Here is a 23,696-nt window from a genome sequence, read left to right on the forward strand (position 1 = left end):
CTCATTGACTTTGGACCTTTCGACTGGAAATGGTCCTTGGGCTAGTATTTTTGCTACCATGTACACGTGCGAATGAATAGAAATTTGATCTATAAAACAAGACGGATTCCGATCTGGAATCCAAGTTTAAATCCTCTGGTTCAGATCCCAGCTTTGCCCAAGAATTTAATAAGGGTAACTCTTTTTGAGATTGACCCTTTTGGACCTGAACCCACATCAACTGACACCTAAGTGATGAAAACTGTAATCTTGTTTCGATTTCTGCTAGTCTTCATTCCAAATGTTATTTGGGTATTTCCATGGATTCTATGAGCACCAATGGTTGGGCTTTCGTCATGCACAGAAAGGCCAGTGCGTAAACGCAGCACATGTTTTTACCAGCAGAAGAGCTAGAAACGGTGATACAAGGATTACTGGGTGGACTTGCATGATGCAGTCTTTCTTCAGATTTCAGTAATTAAAACAGTTTCTAATGACAGGCATCGGCCGCGTTGGCCACCGGAAACCTGATTCCCTTGGCCTTTAAATATAGTACCAATTTTGTTCAACTTTGTTTTCTGTCTGCTCTGATATTCTCTTTTGTGTGACTCGCATCATCAAGAATTTGTGGCCTTTGCTCAACATTTGGCTCTACACCAGGGGCATGCAACAGGGTTTCACCCCAAGAGGAGTAGAGGACCCACTCAGTGTTCCACGTACTTTGTGTTGTTCATTTTCTTAATCAGAAGAAACTGATCCATCCATCAGATAATAGTGACTGCAACCCAAAATGATAGATAGATTTGACCTTTAAAGGCTCGCCCCAAAGTTTTTCATAGTACCAACACAACAAACCTTACGTCTCTCAGGACTCTCAGAAGGATAAACGGCAAACAAATGCTAAAGGCTTCGCACTAGCAAAGTCCAGCAGGGATAGTTTTCCTATGCAAGCTTACCCCAACAGTTTTTATATAGAAACTGTTTCAATGCCTTGATCTCAAGGCTAAAGAACTCCTCAGGTTCATATTTCTTGAGCAACAAAACCTGAAGTGGCCAAGTGGCTCTTGCGATAAATAGAAAAGCATGACGCAGACCATAAGAACTATTATCCTCAGCAGAACAATGTGATTGTTACCATCATAGTAGCTCATTCCAACTGAAAATAAAGCTATAGTGAAGCACATTCAGCCAACATAGACCAAATCAATGATAAGGGCCAGTTAATTTGCGGACAAGGAAAGTTTTATGACTATATCTATGAGCTTGTAGAATTGAGCTGCTCACTTGAAGGAGATGACTCGGTGACTGGTTCAGAATTGGTGCTTCCTTCAGAGCCTGTGTCTTGTGTTCCAGACATAATTTCACCTGTAGTCTCCATATTAATGTCTTTGTTATCTTCATCAACTACTTCCTCTGCCTCTGCCTCAGCCTCTGCTTCTGCCTCTGCCTCTGCCTCTACTTCTGCCTCAGCCTCTACCATTTCTTCATCCCCATCACCTGCATCACCTTCTACCCCATTTTGTATTGGATAAGAATGATCTTGGAGATCTTTGTTTCCATTAGCAGGTTCATCTGGCTTTTGTTTCATCGAAGGGAATGGATCAGTGGACATTGATAGAGTTGACGTCACTGACAAATTCTGCATAGAGGGGCAAGTCAATGAGATAAATCAACCTCTGCCAGTAAACAAAGCAGGGGATGGAACAACATGAACTTCAGAACAAATATACTTTTGGCAATAGATGTGTCCCTTAAGAAAGAGCATCCCAAGGCACAAGGCTGCTACTAATGTAGAGTCTACGAGCAGCCATACCCGTGCTTCGTAAAGAGGCTGTCTCCAAGTTTGAAGCCACAACCTTTGCAATAGTGCAAAGGAACCATTGCACCAAGGTTTTCCTAAATTGGCAAGTAAAGTAGTCCTCGACAGAATGTCACTAATATTACAAGTTGTGGCATATCGGGGTGCATGGACATTTCCAGCATGGTTTTTACAGAGTACATGTTCCTGATGAACATTAATACTCAGAATGCAAAACCCTGACCCACTTACCCACCAGATCTTCAGCTTCAGAAACGGCAATAGTCTGTAGTATATATGTAACTACATAGCAAAAGAAAGTCATCAATCCAGCACTTTTTTCAAAATGGTCTGATGATACCTGTACTAAGATTCAGATAACTGTAGCACCATCCCCTATAAAATGCCAAATCTCTTCCCCTCTCCCTCACCCATCCCCCCCCCCCCCCAAAAAAAAAAAAAAAAAAACCCAAATTTTGTGTTTTCACTAGTACCTCTCCTCCACAGCAAAATCTATTCGAAAAGCATATCAAGGTGATGAATGTACACACACACACACCCAACCCCGTGAACTGGGAGGGGGAATCCCAATTTTGGTGTTTTGACTAATACCTCTACTCAGGTGAAGTGATGTTCTAATATTCTTTTCATTGCAGCATGTATTATTCCCAAAATTTATTAATGTGGACCAAAAGTTCCTACCAAAATATGCTCAAGGAACAAGAACTAAACACTAAACAGCATAGGACTGTGCTCATAAATTTTCAAGGATCAAGAAGGCCCAAAGTCTAAGACCAATACTGGGGCAGGCATAAATCCAATTCCAATCTATTTCAGGAATGAATGTATCTACAAGTACTTCAAATATTAACAAAGAAGGCCCTATTTCAAATGGGGTGGTTCCATTGTTAAAATTAGGAAAAGGTCCTATCAATGTTAATCAATGTATGGTGGCTGCTAGGTGGAAGTCAGCACATTTTTTGTGGGTTTATTATTTTCTTTTTCCTAATGATTTAGTCAGCCTATAAAAAACAGAGTTCAATAAACACGTAAAAAGAAGCGCAAACTCGGTGCCAAAGGCTTCCAAGTAGAGTCCCCAGGGACATTTTTCCTATGCAGCTTTACCCTAACAATTTTTGTTAGGAGGCTGTTTTGATACGTTGACCTCAGGCTACAACTGTGGTCCACCAACCATTGCACCAAGCCCCCCTTAGAGTTCAATACACAAGTGTATTTCATAAATGAAAAATGCTTTGGGTTGGCACCATTGGGCGGGCTATAAGAGACTGTAAGGTGAGATACCTTGCAGTTAGTGAGAGAGACTATTCTTGGCCATATAATAACCAAAGCTGCTAGTTAGAGACCTTCCTTGTACCAACCCCCCCCCCCCCCCAAAAAAAAAAAATTTTAAATAAATAAATAAAAATAAATTCTTTTTCCTCTTTTTTTTTTTTTTTTTTACCCTGTTTCTGTTAAGAACCTAAAATCTGTGCTTAAATTGTCAAAATTATTCCAAAATCTATTCCACTGAAGGCTCAAAGATGGCTGCTATGAGTAGTCCAATTTCTGTCACCCTAACTTTCCTGTCCTGCAAGTCAACATAGCCAATAGTCTTTCTGGCAGGGTAGACAGTCTCTACTTGGAAGGATTCCTTGCTGCCATGAGGTACCAAGGTATTTGGCGTAGCTTTCAGTTGCGGTATTCCTCGTCATATATGGGCCCATTTGACCAGCATATTTGATCCACCCAAGTAGCAGGTGTGTATCACTCAACCACAAACCTTATGGGTCAGGATACTGAAAGAAAAATACTTCAAAAACGGCTCGGTTTTTTATCCAAAGGTGATGAAGAAGAGAGGGTCGTGGACTTCGAATGGCATTTCAAGTATACTTCCGCAACTAAAAACTTTGGTTAACCGGCGGGTTGGGAATGGGGTTCATACCTCGTTTTGGTTTGACCCTTGGATTCCACAGCAACAAACAGTTGTGATCAGTGACCACGATCTCTCAAACCAGCAAAGACAGGCAACTGTGGCAGAAGTTTTTAATAACCAACGACGACTTCAAAGGGAGTTTTCTTCAAACCCAAACTCTTCTCACCTCATCCTCCTTTCACATTTACCACAAAGTCTGTCTGACCAAAGGGATGATGTTTGGATATCTCGGCTGTCCTCCAATGGGGATTTTTCAGTTAAGTTGGCTCTTCGCACTATTATAAAGCTGCGATCTCCTTCCCACACGGAGCAGGAGACTAGGTGGTGGAAGTTCCTTTGGAAACTACCACTACACCCTAAATTCATCATCTTCTTTTGGCGAGTTTTGACTGGTGGATTACCAGTTAGAGCCATACTTGCTCAATGGATGGATATCCAACCACATTGTGTGTTAGTGGTAAGGAAGAAGAAACAATTTGGCATGTACGGATCTCGTGTGATTGGACAAAGAGAATCCATGCAGCCAGACCATTAGGCTTAAGAACGGAGTATTGGACCGACACGACACTATTAAGTTTGTGTCAAAATATACACCATCAAATACATAAGCCAATGGCCACATGGATCTTCTCTGTGTTTATTCTTACGGGTTATTTTATATGGCATGAAAGGAATGGCAAAGTTTTTTCACAATCAATGCCTGACCCTAGGCGAATTCTATCTCAAGTGAATAGATGGATTAAATATCTAAATTTAGAACAAAAGGAAAATGAGAACCTTGAGAATATCTTAAGTGCATCAAATGATGATCATGTATTCTCAACAACAATAGAAGCAAATATTTGCTCATTAATACCACATAATTCTAATGTTGTGTTAATGTGTGCAAGGATTTTTAACAAATGGATGAAGACGGCAGGATGGAGTACTGGGATTGTAGTAGATGGACATATACAGTCTGTCAATTTTGGTGGGCTTGAAATCGAAGATTGTTTGGAAGCAACTCTAGTAGCTCTACAAGAAGGACTAAATGCTGCCAAGGAAAAAGGACTGGAGGTGGAAGAAATTTGGACTAACTACACTACTCTACCAAATCTCTTACCTAAACCTGTTAATTGTTTTTACTATGTAATACCTAACTTAATGCAGATAGCAAGTATAGAGCAAAATATGCGGATGAAAACATTCCCGGATCCAGTAATTCAGCGATGGATTACTAATATAGCTCTAAAGGCTACTTTTTCTAGGTTACAAGCCAATGGCTTGCAAACTTATGGTTGTAAGTGTTTTTAAGTAATATAACTTTCTTTTTCGTATCAAAAAAAGTAGCAGGTGTGTTGTTTAATGTAGGAATAAATAAAAGTTTAAAACAATAATTTGAAATTGGTTATTTCAATATATAGCTGCATGTTTTTAATTAGGCATCTGAATGACAGGATTTACCATCATAGGCAAAATAAGTGGTGATACTAAGGGGAAAAAAGCAAGATTACGACTTTCTCTTTTCAGCAACCCGGTTACAAGTTAGAACCACATTTTTTCAAATATATGTGGAACAGTGTACCAAGTACATGAGGCTCCAGCCACTGTGGGGTCTAGGGAGGATCACAGCATACAGTCTTAACCCCCAATTCATGGACTTATGGAGAGGCTATTTACCTAGTTGAACCCTGATATTGATAAAGGAGAATTCAGTTTTCCCAGTAATTAAAATGATTATGATCTTGGAACATTTCTATTCTCTTTTCAAAATCAAAAGTAGGTTATAATTTAAGTCACAATGTTATATCCTATAAATTATTGTAGAAACAAACTGGTTTTAACCATGATATCAATTCGTGCCATCAAAAAGGTAAACTCCTGTGTAAAAAAGTAGTTGTCAAAAGTTAAGTTGCAGGCTGGACCAGGCACGGTCTTTTAGGTCCCAGGGTTCTGAACCCGAAGTATTTAACAGTACCAACAAAAGTTATGACAACAAACCTTTTCTAATGCAAGAGCAAGCTTCGAAAGGTTCGGATATATGCTTGACGCAGAAAGGAGAATCTGCTCAATTCCCAATAAAAGCAAAAATAAAAATCAAATAGCATAAACAATGTAATTGACTATTCTATGACAAGAAAATAAGTAGAAAAAAAAACAACTGACATATTACAGATTTGAAATGTGAAATACTATAAAAAGAAACCCATGAATGACTAACATAAAAACCCCATGTTCAAAACATGGAAGTATTAATTGACTTTTCACCACCTTTTTTGAGGGTTGCTATTGGTGTATTACTTGCAAATTTCTAGACAAGACATCAAAACAATCTCATTGTCAACAGCAAACTAGAACTCAAAAAGTACAAGAAACCACACCAAAAAATGGCATATAACCTCACAAAGCCTCTGAAGGGTGAATGGAGGACCTTCCACAAAGCTGAGGAGAGCTGCAAAACAGCAGAGAGTAACCTGAAGAACTGGTTCACTAATCAAAACAAGAATAAACATAAAAACAGACACACATGAAATAGAGTTACTGTAGCAAGGACCTACAACTTTGACCCCATGCCCATGACAGACAAATGCAGGAGTCCAAAAATACACATATTCATGGTCAGCTTCTACATTTATTTTTTCCTGAGCTAATATGTTTGGCATAAGTTCAGATCTATTTTACAATTTCACATTCTTCACATAAAAGTTTGGAGGCACAAACCAAGATATATTAGTGTTACATTAACTAACATTCTGAAAATGAATACCCAAACCCCTATTTTTTAAGCTTCTTGAATCAGATCTACAAACCCAAGACACCCTTGAGATTAAGAGAAAGAAAAAGGAGGGAAAAAGAAAAGAAAAGAAAAGGGAGGGGGGAGGGGGCAGAAGGTGATGCACAGAAAAGACTTTCCAAACACCACCTACCGTTTGAACAACATATTGTGCCAGACCATGTACAATATCTTATAACCACATTAGAACAGCATCACTCACAGATGAAGTTTCATTTGCATTTCAAATTCAACAAATGAAGTAACTCAATAGCATTACTGACAACGTTAAAAGATATAAATAATTTTAAAATACCTTCATCCAGCCTTTTTACCAACTCAGCATGCGTTTCTCCTAATAAAGAGCTCTGTTGATCATTGGCCATCTTTGCTTCTGGATACTCAAATAGGACCTTCGGACAACCAGTGAAACAGAGAGTCAAAACAATCCATTCTAAACACCGACTTAAACGACCGCTTCAAATATAAAAGAATATCCATGTTATGCAGTTAGCTGGAGACTATCAGGCTGGCGTACCTCCCCATACCTGCTTCAGCTGAAATGATAACAAGCTCTTCAATGTATCCCAATCATTCCTATAGTGCAACAAGCAACATAAGCAGTTATAAAATCAAATATTTTTAATTTAATCTATGAAAGGTTAAAAAGAAAATACTAACTTTGAATTTAAAGTTGCCTAAACCCACACAAATGATAAGTCAAATATTTTGCTTTCATGGTCCACGATAACAATAAAAAAAACTGGAGCAGCCCAAATATTACATGAAATGATGAGAGCTAAATGTTTGGCATTAATGGTCCTACGCAGTACTGAACAATGTCATTCTGGATTGGACAACCTGTACCCAAGGATCAGCTGATCCAGGGGCATAGAACAAAATTCCGTCGAAACTTGCGAAATTTCCACCGAAATTTTCCATTTTGGGAACCTCAAAATGAAATACTAGGGGACAAAAAAAATCACAAATCGATCGAAACAGTCGAAATTTTGTTGAAACATTCAAAACCTGGTTCATGAGAAGAAAAAAATTCCCAAATTTCATGGGAAACATGGGAAATATGGGAAATTTTATGGAAACCTGAGAAATTTCATGGAAACTTGGGAATTTTCGTGGAAACCTAAGACTTTTTCCTGCAAGTTTTGTAGCTTTCCCAAATTTTCAATTTTTTTGTTTCTTTCATGTTTCCCCAAATACCCCCTCCATCAGGACTTCCCTATCCAAATTGCGTATCCCCTTAGACTGGTTATCTTAGGCATGTTGATGACCAGACTTATAAAGTTACAATTGTCGATTACCTTGATAACCATAGGCATAAAATTTCATGGTATGTCTATGTTCGTTGGTTGGAGGAGAGGATGTTACATGGATAGTACTACTCAACTCACAGGAAGGATCCACTCTTGGAACTCCTCTAGGCACTAAGTTGTACTTTCCTTTTATTGTTAGTTACTTTGTATTTGATGTTTTGAAGTTAAAAATTATATATTGAATGTTATGTACTAAAGTAGTTAAGTTTATAGTGTACTTCTCGGACAATTCTACATTGATGTTATGTACATTGAATGACATATCTACATTGACTCTTTTAGCAAAATACAGCCAATGTGTTATTTATACTCTAATTAGTTTAAATGTAGAGTCCAAACCTAAAATACTCCCTAAAACCTGTCGAAACTTGCACGAAAAAATCCTAAGTTTCCTCGAAATTTCCTAGTTTCCCACCTAGGTTTCCCATTTTCACTTGGTCGAAACTTGAGTTTCCCTCGAATTTTTTTCTATGTCCAGGGGTAAAAGTAAATGATAAAATATTAAGGATCTAGAATCCTGCACTATATCTTAAGCTTGAATCATCCACATCAATATCGATCTAGAATCAATACTCAATATTCGAGTCATGCTAATTGCTATTTGAAAGAACAAACAAACATGTGGTTCACACAACATGTTGTATCAGAGGATAGAACAATGTTGACACTAACCCAAGAGGGATGGGGTGTATTGTGTATGAATAGCAAGCATGACCACTGAATTCACTCATTTACCCCTCCCTGGCAATTCTGACTATTGGATGTTTAGGGACTTTAATGGATTGACCAACCAAATATTCATTCATTTACCCCTGTATGTCTTGTAGTCTTGTGCACCTTTCTTCTCTTCTTCTTCTTTTTTAATTCCTGAGAATGAAGTTAATGGCTTGCTTTACCACATGATTTGGACGATGAAACCGCCTCTCCACAAAATGTAGATATAAGGCTGTGTAAATGCCCCCGTCTAACCTGCAGTAGTGAGAGCCTCATATGCCGGATATACCCTTTTTTTGCTTTGCCACACAGTAGACACTGATTAGGCTTAAACTTGACACATGCACAGGAATTCTAAGGACCCATCTGTCCACAAAATTTCAACGTCATTTGAGATACCAAATGGCAGACCATGTGCCTGACCCTGATTCTGAAGCAGTGAAGCAGATCAGGTATGGAATCAATCAGACTGGGAATTAACCAATCCAATCTGATTCTCACTCCAATTTCTGTTGTTTCTTTTCAATCTTAATTCATGCCACTGAACCAACTCTACATGAAGGCCACATTCTACAATCTGCAGAAAAAAGGGAAGGCGGAAAAGAAAGTAAAAAAGCAACAGTAGTTCCTGAAAGAAAATGAAAGGGGAAGAATGGGAAGAATGCAGAGGCGGGGTTGTTGCATCCAGGAGAGGGAAGAATAGAGGTGAGAGGTGTTGCAGCCAGAGAAGGGGGGTTGGCACAATAGCAGTGAAATGGTTGGAACAGTGGAAGCCCAAGCCTAGAGGGACCCACCCAACCTAACTTTTTGGTCCAAAGGGATTGATAGATATTTAATCTTTGCATGGGATAGGAGACAGGTAATATTTTACTGTATTGGGTAGATTAAACAGGAGCTAGCTACGAGGCAAAGGCAAAGCTACTAAGGGGCCGAGGGGACCATGGCCACCCTCAATTTTTTTTGAAGTTTCCGTATTCCCTTTATTTTCTCTTTCTGTGTGTGAAATATAGTATTTGCATCCCCCCCCCCCCCCCCAAAAAAAAAAAAAAAAAATCCCTAAACTTTCTCCAAATATTTCGATTGCTTTAATAACAATTTCAATCTTAAGTTTTATTAGTTGGACATTTAGAAGTTTTAGCCATTGATTTTTTATCAGATCTAATCATAACCATTGAATCTTTTTTCTACTTAATTTATGGAAATTGACTGTTTTCCCCATATTTAGTTCATAGGCTTCAACCTACCTTTTCTCCAACAATTTCTCACCTACCTTCTTTCTTTCATGATTTTTTAAAGTTTTAAATGGTAACAAATCTAATCATACAATTTTAGCCCTTGGGCTTTATTTCAATATATTTTTAATAATTTAACTATAATTTTGTTATCTATATTTTAACCCTCCCATTAATTTATCTATATTTTATCATGTCCAAATATGATAAAATAATTCAGAGGTGGGACCCACATGGGCCCACACAATGTGTGGTGAAAAGGCATTACTGCTCACACAACGAGGAGGCGATCCGAACTCATTATCCCCCCCCCCCAATGTCCAATCCTGACTACCCTTGTACGTAGGATCTAGTTTCCTGATACAAACATCAAGGAGGCACCCAGACATAGTTTTGCAACTACCTCCTAAGTTCTTTCAGCTCTCAATATCCCTTCCCCAAAGTTGAACCGACACCAATCCCAAACAGGGTTTCCAAACCAGGATTGCAATAGAGAAGGTGGTGCACGAATGAAGTGATAAGCCAAGGGTGTGGAAGACCATCAAGAATTAGATGATGGCTCTTCTGTTGGTGTCAGCAACAACACAAACTGAGGCCCTATTAGGTGATGTGAACAGCGTTGACACACCCCACACCCCCAGCCGAACCCTAAAGTGCATCCCTCCCACTCAAGCCAAACCCTCTAGGAGTATTCGGTCACCTTAGCCCTAATTTAGTGGCTGGTTTCTATTTTCATAATTTTCTCAATTATTTTCTGAAGAGTTTCAGTCATTCAGGAAATCCAGTTTGAGTTAATTAAAAGTCCTTGAGTCTTTAGTCCAGCACATGTCAATCAGAGTTCTAATTAAATAGAATTTAGCATGTGCTAATTAGAGTTTTAAGTTACTTAGAATTTTGTTTTAGCGTGTGTCAATTAGGGTCCATTAGATATTTCAATGTTTACTTCAACGGTTGTGAATAATGTGGTGGGGTCCTAATCTACAAAAGAATCCCGCTCAGAGTTGAGGTCTTTTAGTAGAGTATAGGTAAAACCAACTCTTCTTTGTAAGGTAAGTCTGATTACGTGAATAAGAAATTGAGTTTGCACGACCGTGGTTCGTGTTTGAGCAGGTCATGGTGGATTTTGAGAAAAAACTTTCTTCTTCAACGATCAGCACCCTGTGTAGCAATCTTCTTCAACAACTCCAGCAGCTATTGACATTCAAAAGTAGCCTTTAATAGGTGCAGCAGCCCCACCCCCCGCCCGCAGCTCCCAAACCCCTCACAAGCCTTCCCCTTCCCTCCCCATCCCTGTGCACCCTAGTTTCCTCCTTCCCCTTGCTGCCGTGACCTGGCAACAACCTTCCCCAACCCCCTTTGAAATGCCAGCCCGTCCCTCACCCCTACAACCACCCTCAACCCCTCCCCTGTTCTGTGCAACCCGAACAGGCCCTCTCCTTGCTACTGCAACACAGCAGCAGCCTCCCCAGCCCCTGCAACTCCCCTATCCCCATCCCCTCCCCCTGCGACCCACCCCAGCCTTTCCCTTACCAACCCCAAGCCTTGTGGCAACCCTCACACCCTCCCCTCTATTGGTGTCTCTTCTTCCTCTGACTTGTGGCAGAATCTGACAACATTAAAAGAAGAGAAGAGAGAACACAGAAAGAAAAGAGAAAAAAGAAAAAGTAAGAAAGACGAGAGTTCAAGATTTGCCCAAGATCTTTTCATTAGTTCCTAACTTGTCTCTAGAGTTCTACAAACATCCCAAAACCTTCCCATAATATTTTACCATTATTTACTGGAAGATTCTGGACAAATCCTTAATTCTAGGGAAATTATTCTAGAAACCCTAACCCTAGAATCAGGTTCACATCATTAGGTGAAACAAATACACCAGCACCTCCACCCAATCGTAATGGCTCAGCATATGACTGCAAACTGGTTCATCTTTCTGTAGATCTGCCACCATCCCGATTCCATGGACTGGTTGATCAAGACTCCTAATTGTTAGTTGGGTTTCATTTTTGTTGGACTTCCATGGGTGGGGAAGGGCAAGCTGCAAGGCTTTGCAGGGGGTCAAGGTAAGGAGAGTTCTGTGGAGCAGGGATTAAAGAAGTTGAATGGCAGGACTTTGTTTTTTTTTTTTTTTTTTTTTTTTTTGGGGGGGGGGGGGGGTGGTTTGGAGGGAGGGGAAGACAGAGAGCGCACTTCACTGGTTTAAGACAATCTGAAATGTGCTACTATTTCAGAACAGTTAACTGTAACCACTAAGAGCAGCTAAGAATAAAATAAGAAAACCGGAGGAAGAGATCAAGAAGGGAAAGATAACTGGTCATCTGGCCCATTTACAAAACCAAAACAAATGTATCGCATTATTTTCCTCTCTTTTTTCTCTCTTTTTTTTTTTTTTTTTGGGGGGGGGGGGGGGGGGGGGTTTAATTTATTAAAAATTTAAAAAACAAAAAGAGAAGTCTATTTAATTCTAAAACCATTAGACAGCCATACCGGCTTAAATAAGGACTCACAAATACTTAACTAATAAGAATTTCTGAAGCCCAGATCCTCTAGATAACTTGGACCCCACCCAACTGAAAATGACCAATAAACAAAAAGCCAACTAAGCTAGCTAATGGTCCCCAATACCGATTAGAACATTTATTTTCAGGCACCAGGTTGTTTCTGTCTTTCTGAGGCCTTAAAGTTTGGTCAATTAAAATAAAACCCACAGAATTAAAAGCTGCAATAGATATACCAAAGGACCACTTTTAGACTGGGGAAAATTAATAGCATTGCATGATATAGACTACGCACTATATGTAATAAAGTGCCTGTGAGCGCACACCACCCTGACACACAGAAAAGGTAAAGACATTCTACTCTGGCCAAGAAACAATAGATCCCCCTAGCATAAGGAAAGATAACATACCAAAACTTTCCAGTGTTTGCAATAAGTTCCAGTACTTTTCTAACTTCTTCATCGGATATCTCTTGCTTTTTTCCTTCATCCCTATAATTACAAAGACAACTAAACATTATTAGCACATTAAAATATATTAGTAAAATGCAGTGGGGGGTTGGGAGGGAACATCTTATATAGTCAAGCAATTAAGTGTAGAATAATGACTGATCTTTCACATTCAACAACTTAACTCTGATGGGTACTTTTATCAGGTTGGTCCAACTGGGATTTTGCGGGAATCCAGAGAGTATAATAGCACTTTCGCTAACAGCAGATACCACAATCAGAGCAAAGATCATGACTTTGGCTTTCCAATCACCTTCAGAGTTGTGAAATCATGCTAGACTCAGCTATTTCCACACCATGCTGCCTCAGGTTCTAGTGAAACCCCAGAAGTTGTTTTAACTCATTATAGAGGCTTAGCCCGAAATTCCTCTTTGAACATCTCATATATGTGGATCTGGACCCATATCAAGGAAGTCCTAAGTAATAGTTTTGATTGGGTTTTGTTGAGAATTGCGTAGAATCCAAGGCTGCTGCCTTGGTGCGCAAGCCTTGGCAGCAGCTGCCTTTCACTTCACTTTCTATTTGGTGCTAGTTTCTATTTTGGACAGATTTTAGGAGTTAGAAAATTAGTAAGTTTAGTCTTTAAGCTTTATTTTTTATTTCCTTTTCTAGAAGGCAGTTGCTTGTCCCTCAAGTTGCATTAGATCTCTTGAAAACCATAAATATAAGCTTCCAACGATTCTAGGCTCTTTAGCTAAAACCATAGGTCTTCTCTGCTGGTTCTTCACTTCTCTTCTCTTTCTTCTTCTTCTCTTTTTTTCTTCTCAAAGTTCAGCTACTGTTTTGATTGTTTAAAGCTTGTTTTCTAACAGTTTTCAAATAATCACTAGGCAAATTCCACTCTGATACTCAAACATTTATAATTGTGATGCACTCAGCCATGTTAAGCTGGTGTGTCTTGTTGTTCTTGGAGAGTTTGACTCCTCACTGCAATAATATCTAAGTTAATTGCTTCAAAAAGAGAGAATGGGGAAAAGGGGGGATGCAAAGAAATATGACAGAGAGTTAAGGGCAACAACTATGGCACATAACCAAAACATGAATATACTTTCAGGTATCATCTCCTAAATTCATTAGTTCAATTGAGTGAACTAACAGCATCCATAAGTATTTGTCATTTTTCTCTTAAATACACTGAGTATATGAAACAGAAAAACCCTACTGATCCTGTGCATCCCAAAGGCAGCCATAGAATTTGTCATCCACAAGATCAGCATGTATAGCCTTGATGGCAAGATAGTCAATGAGGAGAAGTAAGTCCATCAGTTCACGCTCAAAACCACCATTTTCTCAATTTTGCAATCCAGTCAACAACAAGAATACGAAGATTTCCATGGGATTAGGACCAATAAAACTTCCAACATACGCATGCTAGAAGAGACCCTTTCATTGGAAACACCAACAAGAGAAAGGGATGCAAAAGCATAAAAGATAATATGTTCTTAGGGACTAGGGTGTTAATTTGGCAAGCACTAGAGAAGAAACGTTGCAAGTATATTTGCACATAATTAACAATATTATGATGCTTCAGTGACAAGTGTAAGAACAATAGGAGGACAAGGCAGTGAATTCCCAACTACAGCTAGGCTACATCAAGGATCAGTTTTAAGACCATTTATTAGCACTTACAATGGATGATTTAACCAAAGACATTCAAGATGAGGTTCCTTGGTGTATGTTTTTTGCTAAAGACATTGTTTTGGTAGATGAGACCAAGTAGGGATTAATACCAAGTTAGAATCATGGAGAGCAACTTTGGAATCAAAAGGCTAAAAACTAAGTAAAACAAAGACAAAATATATAGTGTGTAACTTTGGTCGTGATCAGACGAATGATGAGATGGTGAGGCTTGATGAGAAGTTGATATCACAAACTGATTATTTTAGGTACCTTGGCTCAATCATAAATAGAAAAAAAAATGATTTAGAGGATGATGTTTCCCAAAAGAATTAAAATAGGGTGGATGAAGTGGCGAGGTGCATCTGGGTGCTTGTGTCAACATACTCCTTTAAAGTCAAAGGAAAATTCTATAGGACTGTCATAAATCTAATTATTATGTATGGTGTAGAGTGTTGTGCTATTAAGAAGCGTCATATAGATAAACACGGCGCAGCAGAAATGATGATGCTAAGATGGATGAGTGGCAAATCAGGAAGGATAAGGTAAGAAAATAAGAAGTGATCATATTGGAATTGGACTATGAGTAGCTCCGCTAAATGATGAGTTACAAGAAAGTCGATTGAGGTGGCCCGGCCACCTTCCACAGAGGCCTTTAAATGCCATTGTGCCGAGAAGTGATTTAATCCAACTCAAAGGAATTAGAAGAACTAGGGGCAAACCTTGAAGTGGTGAGAACGGACATGCCTAGCTTAGGCCTCAAATCTAGGACGGCCTCAAATAAAGCAAAGCAGAAGGCAAGCCAACCCTAGTTAGGCCTCATATGTAGAGCCAATCTAGTATCTTGGTTCAAGTCAAGGGTAGTTTAGGTATAATGTTATATTTGCTTCTTTCTCATTCCCCTATTGTGTCTCTTTAAGCCAATACATATTGAATGAAGAAAGAGCACCAATACTAAGTGGAAAACTCCTGAGGGATACACAAACACATCGATTCTCATTGTTATCCTTCTTCTTTTCTCCTTACATGATATCAGAGCAAGATCTATAGGGATGGCCACAACCTTCCTAGTATCTTGCCTCCTTCCTTTCAAGGATTCAATCATCATTTGTCAATTTACTAAGTTTGAGTTTTGGAAGTACCATCAGTTTTTGTCTGAAAGGGGTGCAGCAACCTATGGTGTATTTAGGACTCTTACGGGACATCCATTTTGCCAAGGGCTTGGATCAACTTTTGCAGTAGGTATTTAAGATTGGCTATTTATCAGGGTACTGGAGGTCATTTAAACGGCAACACAGTCGGGAAGTGGTTTCCATTGAGTTAGAAGTAGGAAATAATGCTTGCTTCAGGGTCTTGAGATTGAGAATAATCAACTTTTTCAGGGTTTTGACATCAACATTTAAGGTTTTTGGCTATTTGTCTGATTCTTTGGTGTGTATTGCAACTTCTTACCGTTTTGTGTTTGGTGAAATGCCTGAAGCACCTGAAGTTATGTCTTCATCATCCAACCATGCTACTGAGAAGAAGGATTCGGCAACTTTTATTATTGGAAGAAGATTGTTAGGTTGGTATTGATTGGTTGTGACCAACAGGCCCACTTGACCAGGACAAAGCCTATTTCAGGGCAGTTGCTGAACTCCATGGAAAATCAAATTGTTGATTTGGTCAATCTATTGATACACTTAAAAAAGCGTGGGTCATCTAGTTCTATTATATCTGTACAAACCATTTGTCTATAAGTTACCTCAGGATTTTAAGTGGACTGAACTTGACTCAGTACTTTGCTTATTTAAGAGGATGTAGTAACGTAATCTCAACAGGATTGAGGACCAAGTATAAGATCCCAACCGACAACCGACTTGAAATTGGACTGCGTTTTTTCTGGACATATGTTTTCTAGGTTTCAGATTGGTGGAACTGGATTTAAGTGTAGTGAGGGCTAGAGAAGGAGTGTATGATCTAAGACTGGGACAAATCTGGTGGGTGAATTTCAATTCCTAAAATTTGAGGCAATTGAGAGATCTATGACTTGCTGGCCAATGGGGTTTTACTGGGAGCTAGCTGGGCCTTGGATCAATATAGGGGCTGTGATGAAGATGCTGTCCCCCCAAAACCGAATGAATTATAATGGTTAGAATGAAAGGAATAAGGAGTTGCAAGTTTTAGGGTTTTAGTGGTGAATGTTAGGGGATGAGAAAGCATAGGGGTCAAGTGTACCACCGAGGGGTTCTAAAATTTGTGAGGGAAACTGATGAATATGGATCTAGAATTTGGATTTCAAATTCCCATATTTTGGAATTTTCAAACTTCAACAAAGGTGAATTTCTCGGGTTTGATGGAGGCTGATGGGGGATGGGACTTGCGGATCATGTTTGCACATGAGAACAACTAGTACATTTTATACACAGTCTTACTTTGGGGAGTGCTAGAGTGGGTTATGTTTGTAACAAGGGCATGATCAAATATCTATGCTCCAGCTTGAAGGAAGGTGTCAATAGAGACCGCTAGTGTCCTGGTTCTAGTCAAGGGTAGTTTAAGTACTATGTTTTATTTGCTTCTTTCTTATATCCCTATTGTATCCTTCAGTCAATAAACTTCGAACTAGGAATGCTAACAATAAGAGGAAAACACAAATACATTGATTATCACTGCTCTTACAACATTACACAATATAGCAAAAATAATAACCACCAAATGAGAAATAGCACATACCCATGATTTAAGAAATTTTTATCAGGATCTTCAGATTGATGATCTACAGCATCAGAAGAAAATGATGAAGGCTGAGAATTTTCTAATGAAGTTGTTTCCATCTACCCACCTGCACAAGCATTACAGGTTCACAAGATATGATTATCATATCTTTCATATTTCAAAGAAAGTAATAACAAATACAGCATGATAAAAATAACTTCAGAACTCGATACCCAACATCACCATTTCAACTGGATGTGTAAGGCACCTCAAATTTATAACTATTCTATTTTCCTTGAGAATCATAGGGGGAATGTCAGGTAGCCAGTCAATCCTATGACCCTGGGTTCTGAAAATTTAATACTTCCAGGGTATTTCTGTAAGTGAAAAAGAAAACATAACCTACCGCAGCAATAAATGACCAAATTTTTAGCTAGAATGCCCATTTGGAAGCGACAAGCAACATATCAACTAAAAAAAAATCCAATTGCTCAGGGGATGTCTGATCCTCAGTGTATGGTTCAGGTAAAGGTACAGGACAACCACCAAATACATGACTTCAACAAAAGCTTCGGAACCTGACAGACTATCTTGAAAACAAGCAATGATGCTTCCAAATTTTCATTGGGGATAGCATGATGGTACACAAAGCAATGTTCTCAATAGTGTATTTTTTATTTTTTACTTTTTATTTTTTTGTTTGGGTGGGGAGAGGGGGTACATAAACAGTGTCAAAGACCCAAAACAAACAGCAAACTAGACGACATCAACATGAGGAATCTCTGCTTGCAGAACCTCCTCCAAGGCTAGATGAGGATTCAGGAAGAATATCAAAGAGCCCTTAAAACCAAAGACATCTTTGACATCCAAACCGCAGCACCATTAGCATCTCTAGAGGTGTGAGAGAAGGAAACCTGGGATAAGGAGCCCAATGTGGATCTAATCTCATCCACCAACCTAACAGGCCAACCCATAGGCACCTTATCAATGGAAAGGCAAGAAATAGCCTCTAGGGAATCCGACTCCACTTTCAAAGGACGAACACCCTTCATAGTCAAAAGCAGCAGACCCTCCTTTATAGCTAAGAGCTCTGCCTCCAAGCCTGCATAAAGGTCAGTGCACTTCAGAAAAAACCCGTATGGCCATAGAAACCCCTCCATTTTGAGCAAAATCATACTGCCCGTTAACCGCCGCGTCAAGATTTCAACTCCACAACCCCAAGGGGAGGAGATTTTCACATAGCTTTTCCTTCAAAAGCCAAGGCCCAAGGGTCTAGAAACCATGGCCTTAAAAGGACACCCAAGCATCTGAAACTAAGAAAGAGAACTCTTCAATCAACCTGCAGCCCTCTCCCGGCAGCTGGTGTTCCTCTTCGTGGCAATCCTTATTACACCAAGTACAAAGTGAGTACACCAAACAAGCAAAGATGGTCGGCCATTTTCCCCCAATGATGCTCCTACAGAAAGGCACAACAAGGCTGAACTTGAACCACTCATTAACATCCTGCATATCAAACAACTCAACACTATAGAAGGGAAGGAGTTTCAACCCAACACCCTTCGCAGAATGGCAGCCTCTTAAGACATTGAAAGTATCCTCTCTTCCGTTCCATAAGCCGAATCCTTCTCTTCCTGTCATCTGTGAGCAGCTAATGGCAAGCTAGCACAATAAGTGATAGATCCAATTTGGGATCTCAAGCTTCCAAATTGCTCCCCACAAATCCTCATCACCTCCCCGCAACGGAAAGGGAGCTTGCTCCGCTCTGGGCAAACATAGGCACCTTGGACTGAGAAAATCCCATTACTAGAATGCTCCCAAATCCAGACATCCCGCCTCGCCCTTGGCCTAGGGGACCACAAACAGCAATAAGATCACAACTCTCACAAGGGAGGCAACTGCTGAAACGTTCCCACCTCCAATTCCCTTCACTGACGACATACTCAACCATCTTCTCCCACCTCATACCAGGAAGGGTAGGGACCAAAGCGACAGAGGTTAGGTGTATTAGTTAAACTAGGACACCAAGCTTACAGTTGCAGAGGTTATCCTATTAAACTCATACAAACACTAGCTCAACCAGAAAGAAGAAAAAAAAACACTTATGTAGCACTGACACGCTAATGGTAACAACGATTATGAGCCTAGAAGCAAGGAACTTGACCAGAAAACTCATTAATCCAAATCCATATTAGCCCAAAAAACCATAATTCCAGGCAAAAATAATAAGCAAACCATCTCAAAAATAAATCACCGAATGAGAAATAGGCTATAAGGTTAGTGATGGAGCAATTCAATGTTATTAAGACATGACAAGTCAGAAAAAATGATAATAAGCACCGAAACAAACCAACAAGTCTTATTCACTCAAAGATAGCTTGAGATTTGGAACGGAAACGAATAAATACTAACAAGCAACAACTAACAGATTGAGATACAACTTACCAGGGAATCCAAGACGTACGAGCTTCTGAAAATCTGGAATTTCACCCAAAGAGCAAAGAAACCCTAGATCAATGACGCTGTGCTCCGCCTCACACTTCCACCGCTTCACCAAATGAACGTTAAATTCATAAACTGAGGAGGTTCGCAGCAAGTGAAGTGGAGCCGTCTAGATATCAGCGACGGGAACTTCTCTACTGTAAAATCTGATATTTTTACGCCAGACTTCAACTTATTTATCTTTGTACCGTGAACCACGGTTTTCTACGACTGATAAGCTTTATTAGTCTTGTGGTAAATATGTCAAAAACGCCTAATTATCAAAAAAGTTAAATATCTAGACAAGAATATCTTGAACAAAAATTTTTTACGCACGACGCATTTCTTCTTCTTTTTTTTGGTAAATAAAAAGAGGGGATGCAGTGGCGACCTAGCGCCCCCCGCTACGCAATGTTCGAACTTTTTATCGAGTGCGACCTATGCAAGCATTAACCCTGTGCACTACCAGCGCAAGCACTGGCCCCATCACAACGCATTTCTTCTCCTCCCTCTATTGTTTAGAGTGGGGAGATATAATCCATAGATAGCATCTTTAAATTTAAAATATGAAACAATATTAGAAATTAATAAATAAAAATTAACTGAAATTAATGGTGTTAGTAGTAGAGGGTTGATGAATTGAATAATTCGAGGGTGCATTTATATTATAGGATAACTCAAGGGGTGAAATGAAAACCATCAATTTTTATTATTTTATGGGTTATTAATTCTCTTAATGTTTTTTTTTCCTTTTTTCTATTTTAACCCAAATTATTATTTCTCAGATGCTGATCTATGTGGATGTTCATCTGGTCAATAGGTGGTTTGCCTTCAAGGATCAATAATGAGGCATCCCTCGTTTAGGTTACATTTGGATATTTGCCTAGTCAGGCATCTAGATGTACGTAGCACAATCTAATGTTCAATCCCATGAGACAAGTTTAGTTAATTGGTACTATTTGGTCAAATTTTTTACATTAAGAAATTTCATCTCTTATTTTTTTTTTATATCTATGAAGGGAATGAATCTTTGTGCAATCTAAGCTGGGATGCAAATTTAAATAAAAATGACTTCTCATTTTTTCTTTTTTCTTTATTTAGTCTAAAGGAAAAGCTATATCAAGCACTTCAAGCTAACGCTCTTCGAGGAAAAAAAGTTATTGGCCAACATAATAAACGTGGGCAGTTCCACCAAAGTGTGGGCTATGAAATAAAATAAAAAACCATTATTGTCCCTACTAACATCACAAAAAATCTAATAGATTCAAAGGAGTTCCTAAACTTAAGCACTTCATTCAGTAAATAGCAACATGCCAAATCCAAAAAATATCCCTGTCCATTGAGTGCCTCAACCACACCCCTACAATCTAAGTGTATCATCACTTTGGAGATTTGAAGCTCTTGTTGCCAATAGAACCTCATCCCTAATAGCCTCCAACTCCATGACTGTTGTCAAGCTACTTGATTAGTGACTTGTTGTGATAGCCAAGTGATACGAGGATATCGGGGGGTAGTTTGGGGGGGCGCATCATGATGCAACGTAATCGGGTCCCACTGAATGGGGCTCCACATTGCCGTTAGTCGGGAGGGATGCCGATCTTCTATAACCAAAGGCGTAACGTACGCCACAAATATAGCAATCATCCTTATTATAGAAGGTCAACTCGACAGCTGATTGAAGGGGGCTAACGACAAGGGAGCATGATCCGAGGAGAAACATCAGTCCTTGTCAAACCAACTTACCAAACACGTAAAAGGTAACACCCGCACTATAAATGCATAGATCTACCCCTCCGGTAAGCAACCAATACACTTTGAGCATAATCTTGTGTAGCTTTTGCACGATACCTCATTCGGTTCATCATCCGACTTTGCCATCGGAGGCGGTTGCCCGGCACACAAGCCGGCCCGCATCTAACCTTTCTTGCAGACTCATCGTCCCGGATACGAGAGGAGGCTCACCGGATCCGAAGCATAATTGATCCGCATCGCTTGGCGCCGTCTGTGGGAACGACAAAAACCTCAAGTCATGGTAAGACGCACAAATGGACGTTCCCGACAAGAAAGTGCGGGGGATGATCGAGTAATTCCCGAAGAAACGATTAATCCGCCGCCACGAAGAACAAGAGATGCTCCCGGACAATATGGTTCTGGGACGATCCAATTGAAGAAGGGACATCACGAGGACCTCGGGACCGGGCCATTATGGCAGATATGGACGAATCGCGTAAAGGTATGCTCGAAATGCAAGGGGTATTACGTGGTTTAGTACATCAAATTGGGGTCGAACAAGGACCAAGGCGTAACACTCGGCCGGGAAGGCTAATGAGAGCCTTCAGACGGTGCGAGGAGCCCGACATCCAAGGCGCATCCCGAGAACAAAAATAACTCGGGAGCAGAGGGAGGTACAATCTGATCGAAGCAAGCGCCAAACCACGCCTAATGGGACAAGGATCAGTGCTTTAGAACGTATTTCGTTGCCGCCTAAAACAGGGTCTTTGCCCCCGTGCATAGTCGGGAGCATGTTGATAAGATCGTGGAGAAGGAGCAGGAAGGAGAAAGCCAGCCCCAACCTTCAAGATCGAGAATCTCGACCTCTCGGCACCATCCCAAAGGAAGGAAACTACAAACCTTCACTCAAAAAGGAACGAGTCGAATCCGATGAGGAAGGTACAAGGCGTAACCGGCGCGGAGGCGAGTGGCCGAGGTCGAGCGAAAACTAGAAGATCGGGATCATGACGAGGATCTTGATGTAGTAGATCGGGAGCCATTCTCAGATGAAATCATGAACATGCCTCTACCAAGGAATTTTATCATGCCAACCTTCACCCCTTTTGAAGGAAAAACAAATCCAAAAGAGCACATCAGCTACTTTAAGTCAGTGATGACGGTGCTAGGTCGGGAGGATGAATTGCTCTCGCAGAACCTTTCCAAAGATCACCGAAGGGCCCGGCTATAAAATGGTTTAGCGCACGTCCGGCATCAATAAATAATTTCCGGAGCTGGCCCAAAAATTCATAGCTCGGTTCCGAAGCGATCGGGAGTAAAAAGACATCCGACGCCTCTCTTTGGCATACGACAAGGCCGAAATGAGTCCATCCGGGATTATCCGAAAAGATTTGATGAAGTTGCCATCGAGATCGAGGAGCTAGATGACCAAGTGGCATACAGCGCGCTTTGGAGTGGCATTACTCACCAAAGGCTTCTGGAGGTCTTGCTTACGGACAAGCCAAAAACGTACGGCATGCTGTTACGCAGTGCCAAAAGCAAGCCGTTGTCTATGAGGTGATAGATGCCCGGTTAAAGCAGACGGGAAAGGAGATCGGATCGGGACAAAAGATCAGATCGTGAGGAAAAACCATCCCCAAGTGACAAGCATCAAAGGCCAAAAAGTAACTGAAGCGTGAATGTAAACTATACTCCTTTAAACTCGAAGCCGTCGAGATTCTGATGAATATCCGGGATAAAAAGGAGTTGAAATGGCCCGGAAGATACGTGCACCTCCGTAAGACCGGATATGACCAAATATTGCCGATTCCATCAAGATTACGGGCACCATACGGATGCTTGTCGGAATCAAGTTCGAAATAGAAAAGTTGATTCAACAAGGAAAGTTGGGTCAATACGTGAGGCGATCGGGGAAGAGTCAAGCATATTCACCGCGCCAAAGAAAAGAGGTCGATCCCCAAGCCCAAAAGAGCTTGACAAAAAAGCGGACAAAGGCAAGGAGAAGGAAGATCGGGAGGAAACACCCGTGTACGCCATAATGGGGGGACCAACTGTGGAGTCGATCGAAAGGCGAAACAAAAGGCTCGGTTCGTGGGGGCTGTACATTTGCCTAAGAAAAGGCAAAATCCAAAGATGTCCCGAGCCAATAACCTTTACTGACGCTGACCTTGACGGTGTCATGTCACCGCATGATGACGCAATCATCATCAAAGTCAAGATAGCCAACCGGGAGGTTCACCGAGTTCGTGGACACGGGATCCTCTCGTCGACCTCATCTCGTATGATGCCTTCGTAAGATTAAAGTTGGCTGATGATTTGTTAACACCATCATCAACGCCACTATATGGTTTCGCGGGATCATCCACAAGCGCATGGAACTATCCATCCGGATCTTAAAGTGGGAGTGTCACCCCGAGATACTTCGGTTCGGGTAAA

The 23,696-nt window shown here is 40.3% G+C and overlaps 1 protein-coding gene across 2 annotated transcripts; it reads right to left on the minus strand.

Moving 5' to 3' along the window:
* Positions 1–324: 324 nt before the first annotated feature.
* LOC149010431 (serine/threonine-protein phosphatase 4 regulatory subunit-like protein) lies at positions 325–19,704 on the minus strand. 2 transcript variants are annotated; one of them, XM_089160318.1, is made up of 8 exons: positions 19,497–19,699; positions 17,073–17,181; positions 12,645–12,725; positions 7,011–7,059; positions 6,779–6,875; positions 6,089–6,141; positions 5,691–5,753; positions 330–1,618 (listed from the first exon to the last, which is right to left on the minus strand). In XM_089160318.1, the coding sequence occupies exons 2-8, from the start codon at positions 17,171–17,173 to the stop codon at positions 1,235–1,237; spliced, it is 828 nt and encodes a 275-aa protein (XP_089016444.1). In that variant the 5' UTR covers positions 17,174–17,181; positions 19,497–19,699; the 3' UTR covers positions 330–1,234. The 2 variants fall into 2 exon arrangements, with proteins under 2 accessions (XP_089016445.1, XP_089016444.1); XM_089160319.1 differs by lacking the exon at positions 5,691–5,753 and having other exon boundaries at positions 325–1,618; positions 19,497–19,704.
* Between the last annotated feature and the right edge of the window lie 3,992 nt (positions 19,705–23,696).

Source organism: Hakea prostrata, chromosome 7, assembly GCF_041222555.1.
Source record: "Hakea prostrata isolate BN-2017 chromosome 7, UWA_Hpros_2, whole genome shotgun sequence".
Lineage (NCBI taxonomy): Eukaryota > Viridiplantae > Streptophyta > Magnoliopsida > Proteales > Proteaceae > Hakea > Hakea prostrata.